This window comes from Peromyscus californicus, unplaced genomic scaffold (genome assembly GCF_007827085.1).
Source record: "Peromyscus californicus insignis strain IS unplaced genomic scaffold, ASM782708v3 Scaffold_12__1_contigs__length_115047231, whole genome shotgun sequence".
Classification (NCBI taxonomy): Eukaryota; Metazoa; Chordata; class Mammalia; order Rodentia; family Cricetidae; genus Peromyscus; species Peromyscus californicus.
The window spans coordinates 57,824,573-57,839,691 of NW_026294413.1; the positions used below are offsets into that span (position 1 = coordinate 57,824,573).

General features: G+C 41.1%; 1 protein-coding gene across 1 annotated transcript; it reads right to left on the reverse strand.

Annotated features, from left to right (window-relative positions):
* Positions 1-1,381: 1,381 nt before the first annotated feature.
* On the reverse strand, positions 1,382-14,686 carry Pbk (PDZ binding kinase). The gene is made up of 8 exons (XM_052734245.1): positions 14,465-14,686; positions 11,512-11,589; positions 8,554-8,647; positions 7,498-7,640; positions 6,579-6,748; positions 5,116-5,245; positions 2,746-2,931; positions 1,382-2,285 (listed from the first exon to the last, which is right to left on the reverse strand). The coding sequence occupies exons 2-8, from the start codon at positions 11,567-11,569 to the stop codon at positions 2,086-2,088; spliced, it is 981 nt and encodes a 326-aa protein (XP_052590205.1). The 5' UTR covers positions 11,570-11,589; positions 14,465-14,686; the 3' UTR covers positions 1,382-2,085.
* Positions 14,687-15,119: the final 433 nt, after the last annotated feature.

Consider the following 15,119-nt stretch of genomic DNA (forward strand, 5'->3'; position numbering starts at 1 on the left):
TTGGTTTCACACACACACACACACACACACACACACACACACACACACACACACACACGTCTTGGTATTTAATAACAGCAACAAGTACATGGAGCACTTAGATCTTGTTTCTAATACCTTTCTTAAAAAAAAAAAACCTGGAGTTGCTGGGTCAGATTATACAGAATGAACCTAGATCTTGTAATATCAAAAAGTTTAAAAAGGAAAGCCGCCGGGCGGTGGTGGCGCACGCCTTTAATCCCAGCACTCGGGAGGCAGAGCCAGGCGGATCTCTGTGAGTTCGAGGCCAGCCTGGGCTACCAAGTGAGTTCCAGGAAAAGGCGCAAAGCTACACAGAGAAACCCTGTCTCGAAAAACCAAAAAAAAAAAAAGGAAAGCCACATCTTCTGGTGCATGTCAAAGGAACACTGGAGCCCACTGAAAGAGCCCCCAGCAGAGACATTGCGACAAGCTGATCTGAATAGCAGCATGAAGTCGTGTAATAAGAGTGCATACTGAGAAGTGAATTATGGGAACATTCAATCCACATGTTCCAAGGCAGACTGCACATAAATGAGTACGGTACTAGCAGACACTATGCAAACAATAGTGACAGCTCAGTCAGTCAACAGTCAGTGTTACCATGTTGACACTCGATGGTTTGCTGATGAGAAGGGTATTTACCTTTCTCAGGTCCTGTCCCATGTGAACATGAAATCAACATTGGACAACTCCCAGTCAAGGTCTATTATACAAATTCCTAAACCACCACACCCTGAAATTTAGTGGTCAAGGGGTTGTGACATCCCCAAGTATGGCATTTGAATGGGATCTTGGAACAGAAAAAGTAGTTACTAAACAAATCCAAATAAAATGTGGACTTGAATTGCATGCCAGTACTGGTTTATTGTGACAAGTATGGTTATATAAAATGATATATGGGAAATAGGGTGTCTATAGGAACTGGGAATAAGTCTCAAAGTGCAAATTTTATGTATTAGAGCCAATTCATGCTTTATGGTCTGTAAGCAGGTCACTTGGGCAAACCTACTAAAAATATATCAGAGAAAGGGTTGGTAAGACTACTGAATCTCAGCGTGCACATTTACACAATTTTTCTATGAGTAAACTTTCAATTTGCTGTCACTTTCCTACTGTTTTGATGGACAGCATGCTAATTAGTGATCTGTTGCTGCATTACCTAAATTCTCTCTGTAGCCCAAGTCTGAGTATACCACCTGGTTTCACCAATTCAGTTAATTATGGTAATTCCAAAGAGCTGTGACTCAAACAACTGATTCAATTTAACCTCACTTTACACATAAGAAAAGGTTTTAAGAAAACCCACATTCACTCTACAAGTCCAATGGCAACACAAACAATAAAGGATAATGCTGAGGTGGCTGGTACCAAAACTGTCCTTTATTATTTATTCTTACATCACAACTTTAAAAGACTTAGGATGCAATCAGTAAAAACAAAATATATTAGCATAAAAATATATTCAATAAGTTAGACACTAAGATGTGAAAAGAGATGCAAGACAGCTGTAACCAGGGTCTGAAAACCCTAGGAGCGACTCTTCTGAACCATGCTCTTCTCAAGCTCCAGGGAACATTTAATAAGCACATGGGCCAACAGGCCAGCTAACGCTGGACACTTTATGAGTAGATGCAGATTAACTTTGTACTGTATAAAGTGACATTTTTAACCCACTAAAGAGAATATCTAAAAAGATCTTTAGTAAAGCAATGGTCCCTCGATTCTAAGTCCTCTCCAGACAGGGTGACTAGTGTTTTAAATCAGTAGGGGCAGCATCTAGGTACCTGAAGAGTTAGTATCCAGTACAGTAAGTGCATGTAAGAAATAACATGTCAAAAATTATGCAAATATTAACTATATACAGTGGTCCTAAAGTAAGCCACTTTAAATGCTTATAAGAAATAACATTTCAGAAAGTTATGCAAATATTAACTATGTGCAGTGGTCCTAAAATAAGCCACTTCCAGAGTCTAGCCACTGCAGGTCATAGTAACTAAATAAATGCATCTGAGTTAACAGTTCACATACAAGCTGTGCTTCATGCTTAGACCACCACAAACAGCATCACTGGACATCTAGTTCCAAAGCTTCAACAATGTGTGCAGCAGAAGGACGATCTTTAGGATCCTCATTAGTACACACAGAGAAAAGTTCAATGACCTTCTGGTAGGACTCATCTAGTTCTTCCATGTTGATAGATGGCCTGGTCCCCAGAGCTGCATAGTATGCTTCATCATCGAAGTCACTCTCATCAAAGGTTGCATCTTCACATGAGGGAGTTAAGAGATGGATATAAGCAAAATCATGTAGGTTATGGAATAGCTCAACAGCTACCCTCTTGCAACAAGACAGAGCTATCCAGTAAGTGTTCCCCTATACCACAGTCAGTCTGTTCAGCTCTCCTGCCACAGAGATTAGATATTTTCTCTCCAGCAAGAAGTTAAGGAAACTTCCAACTAGATACTCCACCTACCCATCCAGCAAATGTAGATTTATTAAAGAAAAATGAGAACCCATGGGTGAAGGAGTTACAAGGGAGGAATACCCCTATGTCCCTATTCTCAATCTATATCTCATTTGTATGAGATTAAATCTAGCCAAACTAATCACAGTGTTACTATAATCTTAAACAACTTGCTGTTTGAATTTTAATGGAAAGACAATTGATGTACTAGTTACCAGAAAGAAACTCAGATTTATGCTAAAACCTATTTGTATTTATACCTTCATCATCATCATCATCATCATCATCTGGAAGATTGATGTGTGGAATACATAAAGTCATCATTTCCCACAGAGTAAGGCCAAAAGCAAACATATCTGCCTTGTCAGTAATAATGCCGTTTTCCTCCAATGCTTCTTTGGGTTTCCATGGCTCAGTGCCAATGTAACAGGCTTCAGGATCAGACACTGAGACACAAAAAAATACAAGTAGAACAGTCATAAGAACAGGCATTGAAGATCATGGAGAAAGACAAGCAACCAACAAAACAACACAAGCAAAACTCATTTATATGGGGAGTTCAGAAGTTAACCACTGTATTCAACCTCACTATAAAGATCTGTCCCTTATCAAACTAGTAAGTATTAAAATCTCATCAGTTGATGGGAATGTAAGAAAACAGTTCTCTTAGGTGACAGGAATTTAGAGTATAGATAGATGTCAAAATTCCAGACTCAAGCCAGACCACCTTGCTTAGCTTTAAAGACATGCAAGCTGTGTGGCACGGCAGACAACTCCATGTCTAGGTCTTGGGTTTTCTCTAAGCTCTGAAGTCACAGAGGAAAGCCACATGAAACTTCAGGGCTTCCATGATTGCTAAGTCAGGAGAACCAGAGGGATAATCAATCGCACACTGGCCTTTAAAGCATCTGCCCAGGAGTAGCACATGCCACTCACAGTCCCTTACAGTCTAAAGTCATTTTGTCAACTTCAATAGAAAAGGAACAACAACAAAAACCAGCAAAAATTAATTTGGAAAGAATGGACTCCTTAGATCAATTTGCAAAGAATTAACATCTCAATAGTATCAAGTCTTCTAATAAACAGATCTTTCTCTATCTGGGTCCATCTCAATGATGCTTTATGGCTTCCAGACTAGAGGCTTAGACTTAGTGAATTTATTCTTTTTTTTCTTCTTAGACTTTTAAATATCTTGGGGTTTTATCAGTTATAAATGGACTTTTTAACTTTCCATTTTCTTGTTATTTACTAGTATATAGAATACAATGGATAGCTGCTCATCATATCTCTTTTCTTAAATCAACCATGAGATTTTTTGTACGAATGCTTCTTTACTAGTTATTTTTGGATTTCTTAGTTCTTATATCAATTTTGATAACTGCATTTTTTCAAGGAAATTGTCATTTTCATATAAGCTGTCATATTTGGTGAAATACAGCTGCCTGTAATAGTCCTTACACATGTGTAGAATGTGCAGCTGTGACCCTCTTCATGTCTGACATTGGTGGTTATGTTCTCTCTTTTCTCAATCTTGGTGAGAACCTTTGTTTTTCCATAGATCCAGCTTTTGGCTTTATTAACATTTCCCAGAGACTTCGGTTCCTATCTTTCTTATTCCTCCCATGGACTTTGCTTTTCTGTCCAGGCTGACAAGGAAGTGCAGCCAACAGGGGTGAGTTTTGTCATTTTTTAACATAATCACTAATAGCTACAAGTTTCCAAGGGAGACTAGTGACTTTACAAGTTGTTTCACTTTATAAATCAGTTCAAAAGAGTTTCCAAAACTGTGGCCAGTGAGTCCCCAATAGTTATGTAAATTTGCATTGCTAAACTCCCAAAACTCAAGGCTCTCTTAGATATTTTTGTTAGTAGTCTCTAATTTAATTCCTTTGTCCAGTAAAGTATTCTATGACATCTTCTGTAAGGCAAAATTTCCTTTACCTGTTTAAAACTCAATTTCTCTAAGATAAATCAAATTCACTGAACAGTGTTAAAGCATATTATACTACAAATATAATTTTTAGTATTTCATTACTATAATCTCCATTTTATAAATAAGGATAGAATTGAAAACACAACGCTTATACCTCACTTCTAAACAACGGGAGAGAAAAACAAGCAGTTTGTTTAATCAAAGAAGCTTCTCTTCAAAATTCTACTTTGAGGTTCTCAATAAATTTACAAGTAGAGAAAGAAACATTTGAAGAGAAAAGGGAGGACATAATAGTCAACCCTGATTAGCATGATTGGATTAGAATGCCCAGAAGCTGGGGAAGCTCTAGTCTGGTGGGTGTGTCTTTCCAAAATTATTCAGGTAAAATCCATGCTAGTAAGGGCCAGTGTGGGCATACACTGAAGACTGTGGGTGGACTGTGAGCCCGAGGCCATCCTAAACTGATCAACAAGTCAAACTAAGACAAAAAATACACAGACACACTACCAAAAGGTCATTAACTGTGCATGTAGCAAGGGAAGGAGCTGGGAGCTCAGAGGAAGCAAAACACCAGAAAGACACTCTGTATTATACACTTACCATAAACAGTTCATTTGAAACTATGTAGTTTATTATGTTTTAGAATGCTGGAATTAGGAGGTCAAAAATTGCAGAAATTTACAACAACGGTACTTACCAGTCATATTTTCATCCAATGGCAGAGAGACTCCTACATCACAGATTTTAATTGTTTCAAAATCACCTTTAATTACAACATTTGAAGACTTTATGTCTCCATGAAGCAGCTTCTTTTCTTGATGCAGATACTAAAATTGTAAAAACAATCAAATACATGAGCAGAAAAAAAAACTAAAAAAAATTCTTTCAATAAAACAATGACTTGAGCCAGGCTGCGGTGGCGCATATCTAGGGAGGCAGAAGCAGGAGGATCTCTTGAGTTCGAGGCCAGCCTGGTCTACCGAGCAAGTTCCAGAGCAGCAGGGGCTACACAGAGAAACCCTGTCTCAAAAAAAAAAAAAAAAATGACTTGTAAACTGGACTTATTTATCTATTTCAAAGTACTTGAAGATAGGAAGAGAACATGCCATGTCATTTAAATTTTCTTAAAGATATCTGAATTCTAAAAGCCCATATAATTTTCTATCAGATTTCAAAACACTCCAATTTCACTTGAGGCCAATAGTTTTAAATTTTGAAATCTTCACCATAAAGCAAACGTATCTCAAATTGTGATGTAATGCAAGAAGAGCAGGTAGCATGGGGCCACTATAATTTATGAGCAGAAGCAGAGATGTACTCCACAGCTATATTATGTTTTATGCATTAACTCCTTTTGGGGTTGTATGTAATCACAGTCACATTTTGAACAGTGCTGCAAAATGGCTGTTCATTTGTCAGCACCTGAGCACTATACTATGTGCCCAGCTTAGAAAGGAGAGTCCATGACCTGCTCTTCCACAGGAGCTTCCTATGCTTACTTCAAATGCAGCCCAGCATGTGGTCAATAGGCCTCAACATGGTTATATTATTAATTTCATTATACATACATACTTAGAGCCATCAGTAATTCAGATGTTTCTATCCTTTGTGTTTTTGTTTTTTGAGATGGGATTTCACTATGTAGCCCTGACTATCCTAGACCTCACTCTGCAGACCAGGATGGTCTTTAATTCAGAGATCCACCTGCCTCTGCCTCTCTGGAATTAAAGGTGTGCACCATCAAGCCCAGCTCTATCCTATTTAAAGTTATCTATAAATGTACTAAATTGTACTAACTATATTTACAATGCTTTTTTCTCAATCTGCTCCATAAACCATTTCATAAACCTTACATGTAACCCTGACATCACTATCATCATTACACTGTGAGTCATCAGTAGTTTCCTAGAGTCACTATTACTAGTACTTAATTATTATATACATTTCTTCTCTTCCCTTATGTTGTATCTATCCAAAAACACCGCACCATAGGTTAACCCATGTTTAATTTCTTCCTACTTCACCAAAGCTATGTAAATAGAATGGCACAGTTACCTTCAGCCCTTAGGTTGTATCCATCGAAAAACACAGCACCACAGGTGTAACCATGTTTATTTTCTTCCTCATCCACCAAAGCTATGTAAATAGAATGGCAGTTACCTTTAGCCCTCTCGCCATGTGCAGAGCAACTCTGAGAATCACAGCTGCTGGAAAAGGACTTCCACTGTCTTTGTTGCGCTCTTCTATTAAGTCATTCAGAGACTTCTCACCTCCATACTCCATAGCGAGGCACAGACTGCCGTCACTGGCTTCAGTAAAGGCACGATACCCTTAAGAAAGTGCAACAGTTTTCTATTAGACTCTGGAAACCGGGGCTTCTTCCGTAATGTAACTTCGACCTGAACTAATACAATGAGACAGCTGTCATTTAAAAAATTAACCCTCAGGTATAATTTAAATGTCCTCAAGTGTGTGTCTAGCACCACAGATCAAAACAGTTTTTCTATGCTTTCATCAATAGAATGATTCCTCCAGCTGCATTAGTACTAAACATGCAAAGGCAAAACAATGCAAGAGCCCATCCATATACACGTAAGTAATCTAAACGAAGACCAGTCTAAGTCCTGAGATCCTCACTGCACCTGCACCAAACGACTCCACCTCAATCGCTGAGGGTTAAACATCTAAGATATGTGGATTTTAAATGTTTTCTTTTTAGATTTCTCTTATGTGTATAAATATTTTGCCTGCATGTATATATGTGCACCACATGTGTGCCTGGTACCAGTGCAAGTCAAGACACTGGATCCCCCGTGGATGATTGTGAGCCACCATATGGGTGCCAAGAACTGAATCTGGGTCCTCTGCAAGTGTGCCAAGTCCTCTTAACTGCTGGTCCATCTCTCCATCTCCTTATGTGAATTTTTACTTTAGACAATTCACATTAACTTGATTTCCAATAACATCCAGGCCCAACTTCACTTTATTAGCAAGACCATTTCAGAGTGTATCTATAGTGTTTCCAGATGCACAGAACATTGCTCCAACACACACTACCACCAAGTCAGCCTGTACTTACCTATGATGTTTGGATGATTGAGGTTTTTTAAAATCTTAGCTTCATCACTCAGTCTCTTCTGATACACAGTTCGATAATGATCATTACATAAAGGATTGATCTTTTTCACGGCCCAAGGAGAATGAGACAACCCTCGTGGAGATCTAAAATATACATGTGTAAATTTAAAGGTACAAAATGAATAAAAACCAACAATATCATCAAATTGACTCCATAGAAACATGTATTTAAAAATATGTAAATTCTTTAGATGATCAACACGTTACATTTCTGTTTTGACTAAGTCAGTGTCTTGATGCACTGATATCTACGCTCTGGGAAGGAATTAAAGGAGAAAGATAAAGACGGGATGTTACAATTTATAAAAGTACAATTAAACTTGAAAACTGCTAGCATGTCAGTCTACTATTTCATCAAACATTTTACCTATATGTAGCAGAGATGAGTTACAACATTCTATAATTAATATTAAAGAAATTTAACTTAAACAGTCTATGTATAATGGTATGCCCTCTTTTATTATTTGAAATTTCATACAAACACGTTTTGATCAGATGCACTTCCTGTTCCCCCACTCCGATCCTCTTCTATCCCACCATCCCCTAACTTCATGTGCTCTTTATTCCTTAAGCCCACTGAGTCCCCTTAGTGCATGGGTACAAGACCATCTCCTGGAGTGCAGGTAGCCTGTGACGGGCTGCATCCCTAAAGAGTACTGACTCTCCCTATAGTCACTAACTGCCAAGAGTTCCCCATCCCTGACACGCTCTTCTTCACTGACAGCTATTTCAACTCCACACAGACCAATTCTCCTATACCACACTCAAAGCTATGTTCGAGGATCTTTCTATCACTTCCCCTTCTTAGAGAAGCCAGAAAAGGATTAAGCTACTTCCCTTCTAATAATCCACCAGGAGGAATCTAGGAGTAAAGTATTTGGGCCACGAGCTCTGGCAGTTATCAAGAGTCTGAGAACTGGAATGTAGCCTTCAGGTGTGATGAGGAACTTAGCCAGTTCGGGCACATGGACCTAAGTTCCACAAATCCTGCACTCACCTTTTCATTAGGTAAACGTTGACCCCAGTCCCAAAGCCAAGCTTCTGCATAAATGGAGAGGCCGGGATATTTACACATGGAGTCGAACATAATACTAAAAATCAAGAACAAAAGCAAGAAGTTAGCACTTGAAAACAGCAGTACAGAAGAATCCTCATAGTCTGGAAACACTGGTAAGATTAGTAATAGCATCATTTTTTACAAAGTACGTGAGTACCCTTTGATCAAGACTACTTCTGTAACTCTCACACTAACACTAATGCAAATGCCCTGTTTTTATGGCATACAAGGTAAAAATTTAAAAAATCGATGTAATTATTATTGTGTGTCTGTATACACGGTATGTGTTTGCAGTTGTGTATGTGTAGATATGAATGCCATGCATGGCACATATGTGGAGGTCAGAGGACAGCTTTTGAACTGTTTGGGCAGATTACGCTCGGGTCAACCTAGTGAGTCATCTCACTGGCCCTTTGTTACATTCTTAAAGGGCTATTTAAAAATAAAGAACTGAGAGGCTGGTGAGATGGCTCAGTGGTCAAGAGCACTTGCTGCTCTTACAGAGGACCAGGGAATCCAATGCCTTCTACTGGCCTCCAAGAGCACCCACATGTATGTGGCATGCACACGTACACGCATACAAACAGTCATTAATAAAAACATATCTTAAAGAAAAAATAAAGAGATAAAAGAAGAAAAGCACACAAGCAAGGATAAGGAAGTCTCGTTGTGGTCCTCAAGGTCTACCAGGAACATCACTGTGTGTCATTGAGACACGCTGTCATCTGCAAAGACCATGCTCAGAAACAGCACTCTGTTTACAAAAACAAAAACAGAAAATTGCAAGAAAATTTTGTAGTGTTTTAAGTACTTTTCTGATTCTGTGCTGTGACACATTCATAGCATCCCAGGGTACATATGACCTATGTGCCACAGGCTGGACACGCCTGGAACTATGTACAACCTGGCCTTTTATGTACAACCTGGCCTTTTACATAAAGTTTCCTGATCCCATGACATGTGCCCAAGAAGATCACACACACACACACACACACACACACACACACACACACACACACACACACACCATGGACACATATGTTTGAATACTACTAGAATTTGCTTGGGCATCTGCAAAAACAAAACAAATCTAAACAATTCAGAGCATTCTATAATTATTACAAAGATGAGGCAGGTCTGCTTCTGGTCAGGAATCACTGCTCTTGGAGCTGCTCTCTCTGTGAACTGGAAAACCTGACCAATACAGTAGTTTTCAGATGTGTGACAAGAGGCAGAGCAGAGCTGTGACCCCTGAGCAAAGACAAAGTGACGAAGCAAGCCCCATCATCGCCCCATGGCGCCTATGAACGGAAGAAGCAAGCCCCATCATCGCCCCATGGCGCCTATGAACGGAAGAAGCAAGCCCCATCATCGCCCCATGGCGCCTATGAACGGAAGAAGCAAGCCCCATCATCGCCCCATGGCGCCTATGAACGGAAGAAGCAAGCCCCATCATCGCCCCATGGCACCGAAAGGCAGTCCCAGACTCAAGCACCCAGGAAAAACCCAAGAGTACTGTTAAATCAGACACAGAGAGCAGAGGTCAAGGAGGACTAGGTAGCTGGAAGCTGCAGAGCAGAACGCAGGAGGGAGCTAAAAGAAAGAAAAGGGACATCAGAAAAGATTCCCCGTAGAGTGCTTGGCTAGTACTTAACTGCACACGTGATGGGTAGTATCCCCCAAACCAAGAAAGCAACGGAAGCCTAGGGGTAAGATCACTTTACCATCATCAGCCAAACCAGAGGCACTGTAGCAGACTGTTAAGTGAAGCCCTTGAAAGGAACAACTCAGTACTACTGCTAACTTTTAGCTTAAGCAAAGTCTGTAAGAAAGCTTAAAGGCCAGTCTCAAAAGGAGCAGGCTCACCATCATCCAGCCAAATAAGCTTTGGAGCTTCATAAAACCGAACACCCTGTAGAGTAACAAAATCCAGCACTCGAAGACATAAAACATCTACCACCTAATCAAAAATTACCAGGTATGAAAGAAGCAGAACCAGAAGAAAAAGAAACCAATCGAAACATCCCACCAAAGGACAGGGATGGCAGAGTAACAAATCATAAAAACAGACACGCATCTCAGAAAGATACTCACTGATGTAAAGGATAGTCTGGGCACACTGAGGACTAAACAGATGTTCTTAAAGGTCCTTATGGGCTGGGTGTGGGAGCACAAGCTATAATCTCAAGACTCAGAGGCTAGAGAGAGGCTGGAGCCTGATAAATGCATCTGTGAACAGCTACATCTAATATACATCGGGAACAACACAAACATGCCCACTAGCACCTCTACTCAAAAGCACGCTGAGCCAGTGTAACAAGGTAATTTTTTTAAAAAGTTATAGAGCTTGGAGTGGAAAAAAATTGTTAAAATGTCGATTAATCTATACATGACCAACTACTTAAGATATCCTAAACAAGCCAGGCGGTGGTTTAATCCCAGCACTCAAGAGGTAGAGGCAGGTGGATCTCTGAGTTCAAGGCCAGCCTGGTCTACAGAGTGAGTTCCAGGACAGTCAGGGTGACACAGAAACCTTGTCTCGAAAACCAAACAAACAAAAAAGACATCCTAAACAATCTTCGAGACACATCGACAGGAGAAAGTGTTTGCTATGCAAGTCCTGATGCTGGACTCCTGGAAAGAATCCTAGGAGTCTCCTCCTAGGAGAGAACCAACTCCTGTTAACATCTGATTCAAGCAAGAAGACTATCACCAGGAAGAACCTAAAATCCCAAACGACCATGTCAGCCGACAGAAAGTCTGGCCTGCACGTCATTATGGTTAGCATGGTTATAATAACCATCGCTACGACTGTTCACAGACAATGACAACGAGCAAACACTAAAACTTCTCCAGTAGAAACAGCAACAAGAATAGGTCTTACTTCTGCAAGCTTACCAGATTTCCTTTTTTCAGATAATTTGTTTGGTGTCTTGAAATTATTGACTCCTTCCATTGTAGAAATCACTTTAGGTCCTATGATGAAAACAAGCTAAGTTATAATGCAGCTATAAAGAATAACACTGTGAGAAGAATCCCATAACATCATTTTATCATAGAAATACACAATCTGAGAACTGAAAAAGACCTCAGCAAATACTTTGTCCGGTTTTATTTACAATGGTAAAATTGAAACACAGAGATATGATTACTTACTCGTGGTTATCAGTGGTCAGGGGTTGTAGTTTTAACTAGGAAATGTATACTTAGCGGCTAGAGATAGAGCTCAGAAGGTAAAGGCTCTTGCTGCCAAGCCTGCCAACTTGAGTTCGATTCCTGGAACCCAGAGAGTTGAGAGAACCAACTCCCACCAGTTGTCTTCTGACCTCTGCACACACTGGCACACACCTGCCCACACACTTACACAATTGTGTGTGTGTGTGTGAGTATGTATGTGTGTGTGTGTGTGTGTGTGTGTGTATGTGTGTGTAATTTAAAAAGAAAACTTTTAATAAAACTTTTAAAAAACTTGAATAAAAAAATACCTAGTTCAAAAAAGTAAGCAGGAGCTCAGTGGTAGAGTGTTAGCCTAGCATGCACATGGCCATGAGTTCGATCCCCAATGCCAAAACATAAAGGTAAACAGTATGTCTCCCTCTCATACTTCCCAGGAGAAGTCACAAACAGGTCTCGTTTTCCTTTAAGACAAGCCTATATGCATGCCTGTAATTCCAGCATTTGGGGCTAGGACCAACCTGGGCAACACTGAGACCCTGCCTCAAACAAAACAAAAAAGAAAACTGCATATAAGCAGCAATTCTCCTACCAGTCCAAACAGACAAGAGAAGTAGCCCTTAGATGCTGTATGAGGAGCACAGTGTGAGATCTGCATACAAAGTAACCAAGTATTGCTATGGACAATACAAGTGATCCAGGGAAACTCACTAAATGAACAAAACCAGATACAGAAAGCCACACGTATGATTTCATTGATGGCACATGTCTAGGACTATCCAGAAATGTCCAGAATATGCCTTGATTTCCTGATGGCTTAACTGTGGCCAGGAAGAAAAAAGTTAAAATAAAAGGGGGTGGGGTGGGGTGGGAGGCTTTCTACATTGAACAAATGAAAAAAAAAATGAGGGTATCGGAGATTGAGAGCTCATTTTTGGATGCTTTATTAGATCTTGGTGGAAAGGTCAAACAGGCAGCCAAATTAAATAGACGCCCCAAATATAGATCTGGAACAAAGCTGAAGACATGATTTTGTGGGCTTCTCAATCGAGATGGGTTTAACTCTGAGATGCTAGATGAGAACGGGTGCCACCCTCAGTACTCAGTTTGGGAAATGGAGGGAACAAATCAGCCTGTAGAAGGCAAGCCATGTGCAAAATGCTTGGCAAAGAGTGGCGTGGAGAATGTCAATGTCCATGTCCCTGCAGCTTGAGGACTGGATACACAGACACAGCGATTTAAAAAGATTAAAACACCTAGGTCTAAATGTTTCAACATTCCCTTATATTCTGGACACTCAAAACTGCCTTACCTTCTACTTAATGCTATTTGTATCAAAATATGCTATGCCCCACCCATTTCAGGTGTCTAATGGTATTTTTCTTTCCTGGCTGAATTTGAGCCTAAGTCTATATACTACCTTAGGTCTGTATATACTTTCCGTAGGCATTAATTGTTAAATAACTAACTTTAAACCACATCACCTTTAGGCTTAGGGTTCAAGGGCACATGTGATGGAGCTGGTGGCTCTACTGATGGGCTTGCTAAATCCTTAGTCATGTTTTGTTCTGTTGAGTCTGGGTCTCACCAGAGCTTAACTGGCCTTCAACTGACTGTGTATACCCAGCTGATATCCACTGTTCCATCCCCCTGCTTCAGTTCCCAAGGACTAAGATTACAAGTGTACAGCAAGCTTGGTTAATCTGATCGTTGCTGACATCCCAAACATTCCAACCATTAGGTAAGAATAGATAAGATCGCCAGGTGTCCCTGATCCTAGCACACACCCATTTCCCTTTTATAGACAACCCTAGACAAAGGTCAGCCAATCAGGGTCCTGAACCCTAGAAATCCCCTCACCCCAACCTCTGCTATGATTAAAAAAAAAGGGTGGCAGTGGTGCACGCCTTTAATCCCAGCACTTGGGAGGCAGGGCCAGGCAGATCTCTGTGAGTTCGAGGCCAGCCTGGTCTACAGAGTGAGATCCAGGACAGGCACCAAAACTACGTGGAGAAACCCTGTCTGGAAACCTCCCCGCCCCCAAAAAATAACCAGAAAAAAAAAAAAAAAAAAAAAAAAACCCTACCCAGCCCAGGTTCGCTGCGTTGGACAGACAGAGAAACCAAGCTCCGAGCTTGAAACTCCGAGCTTGAAATAAAGGCTCTTTACTTTTACATATGGGATTCGGTCTCCGCGGTGGTCTTTTGGGGTCCCCGCGATCTGAGCATAACACTAGGCAAGGACTGTGCCCGAGGCCACATCCCTAACCCTTTCTACTCTACTATGGCCTCACCTTAAAAAGCAGAGGCATTAGCTGAAAGGTGTTTCCCCAACTCCTTCATGGAGAAGGGGGTGTTTTCCTCCCTGAACCCCCAAACTCCCGGCGATCCAGGAGCTCAGGGTCAGATTCTTGGAGGTACGCGATGGTTCCAAAGGGTCCCCCTGTTCTCCTCTGCCTGCTGTCTACCCCTGGGTCCTCCCTCAATCCTCCCCAGGCCTCTGTGTATCCTGTCAGCTGTCCTTCCCCGTAGATCTCCTCGGCCGCTGTCCAATGGGTCCTGAGTCCCCTAGCCACTGTCTCCCTCCCGTCCGCGATCCTCCCTCTTTCTGGTCCGCGATCTCCCACCCCTCACCCCTGTCCGCTGTCCTCCCTCGAGTCCGCCACGCTTTCCCTTACCACAGTCACACCCTCGGGTAAAAACGGGAAAGTGATGAGCTAGTCAAAGCTGTCTGGGCCCTAGTCCGGAAGGTGCAGGAACAGCTCCCAGCGACACTCGCTGTAACCACTAGGTCAGTACTGCCGAGCTGGCTCAAATCTGTCTAGACAGCTGCACCGGGAAGTGCAAGATCAGCTCCGGCCAACACTCGCTGCAACCGCCGAAGCGTTTGAGACGCGCGCACTTTCAAAGTCCCCGCGGCGGACTACGGGGCGGTACTAGGGTCAGAACTCGCGCGCGTTCGCGCAGTCCATCTCGGCCTGCTTTGGTTTCCAGGTTTGAACTAAGCCAAAGAGAAGGGACCTTCCAGAGGAATGGCTGGAAAAGTTATATAACAAATATCAGTCCTTCGGAAGAACACATGCTGGCAAGAAAAGAAAAGAAAAAAGAAAAAGAAAAAGAAAAAGTGTGCCCGTTTTGAAGGCAAATCTACCCAAACTACAAACACTGCTCAGAATATGCATTAGGTAGGGTGTTTTATTGCAGATTTATGTGACCTTAAAACACTAACTAGAAATATGTAGTTAGAGTTTATAGTTTGGAACTGAGAATAAAAATTAAATACTTAGAAATTTTGCTAATTTAATTTTTTTTAAACTATATATGGTGGGTGTG

Coding starts and splice junctions, on each gene's coding strand:
- Pbk (XM_052734245.1), bottom strand. CDS start 11,569: ATGGAAGGAGTCAATAATTTCAAGACACCAAACAAATTATCTGAAAAA. Junction 8,648..11,511: donor ATCTGAAAAAAGGAAATCTG/GTAAGCTTGCAG, acceptor CTTGATTTTTAG/TATTATGTTCGACTCCATGT. Junction 7,641..8,553: donor AACGTTTACCTAATGAAAAG/GTGAGTGCAGGA, acceptor TGTATATTTTAG/ATCTCCACGAGGGTTGTCTC.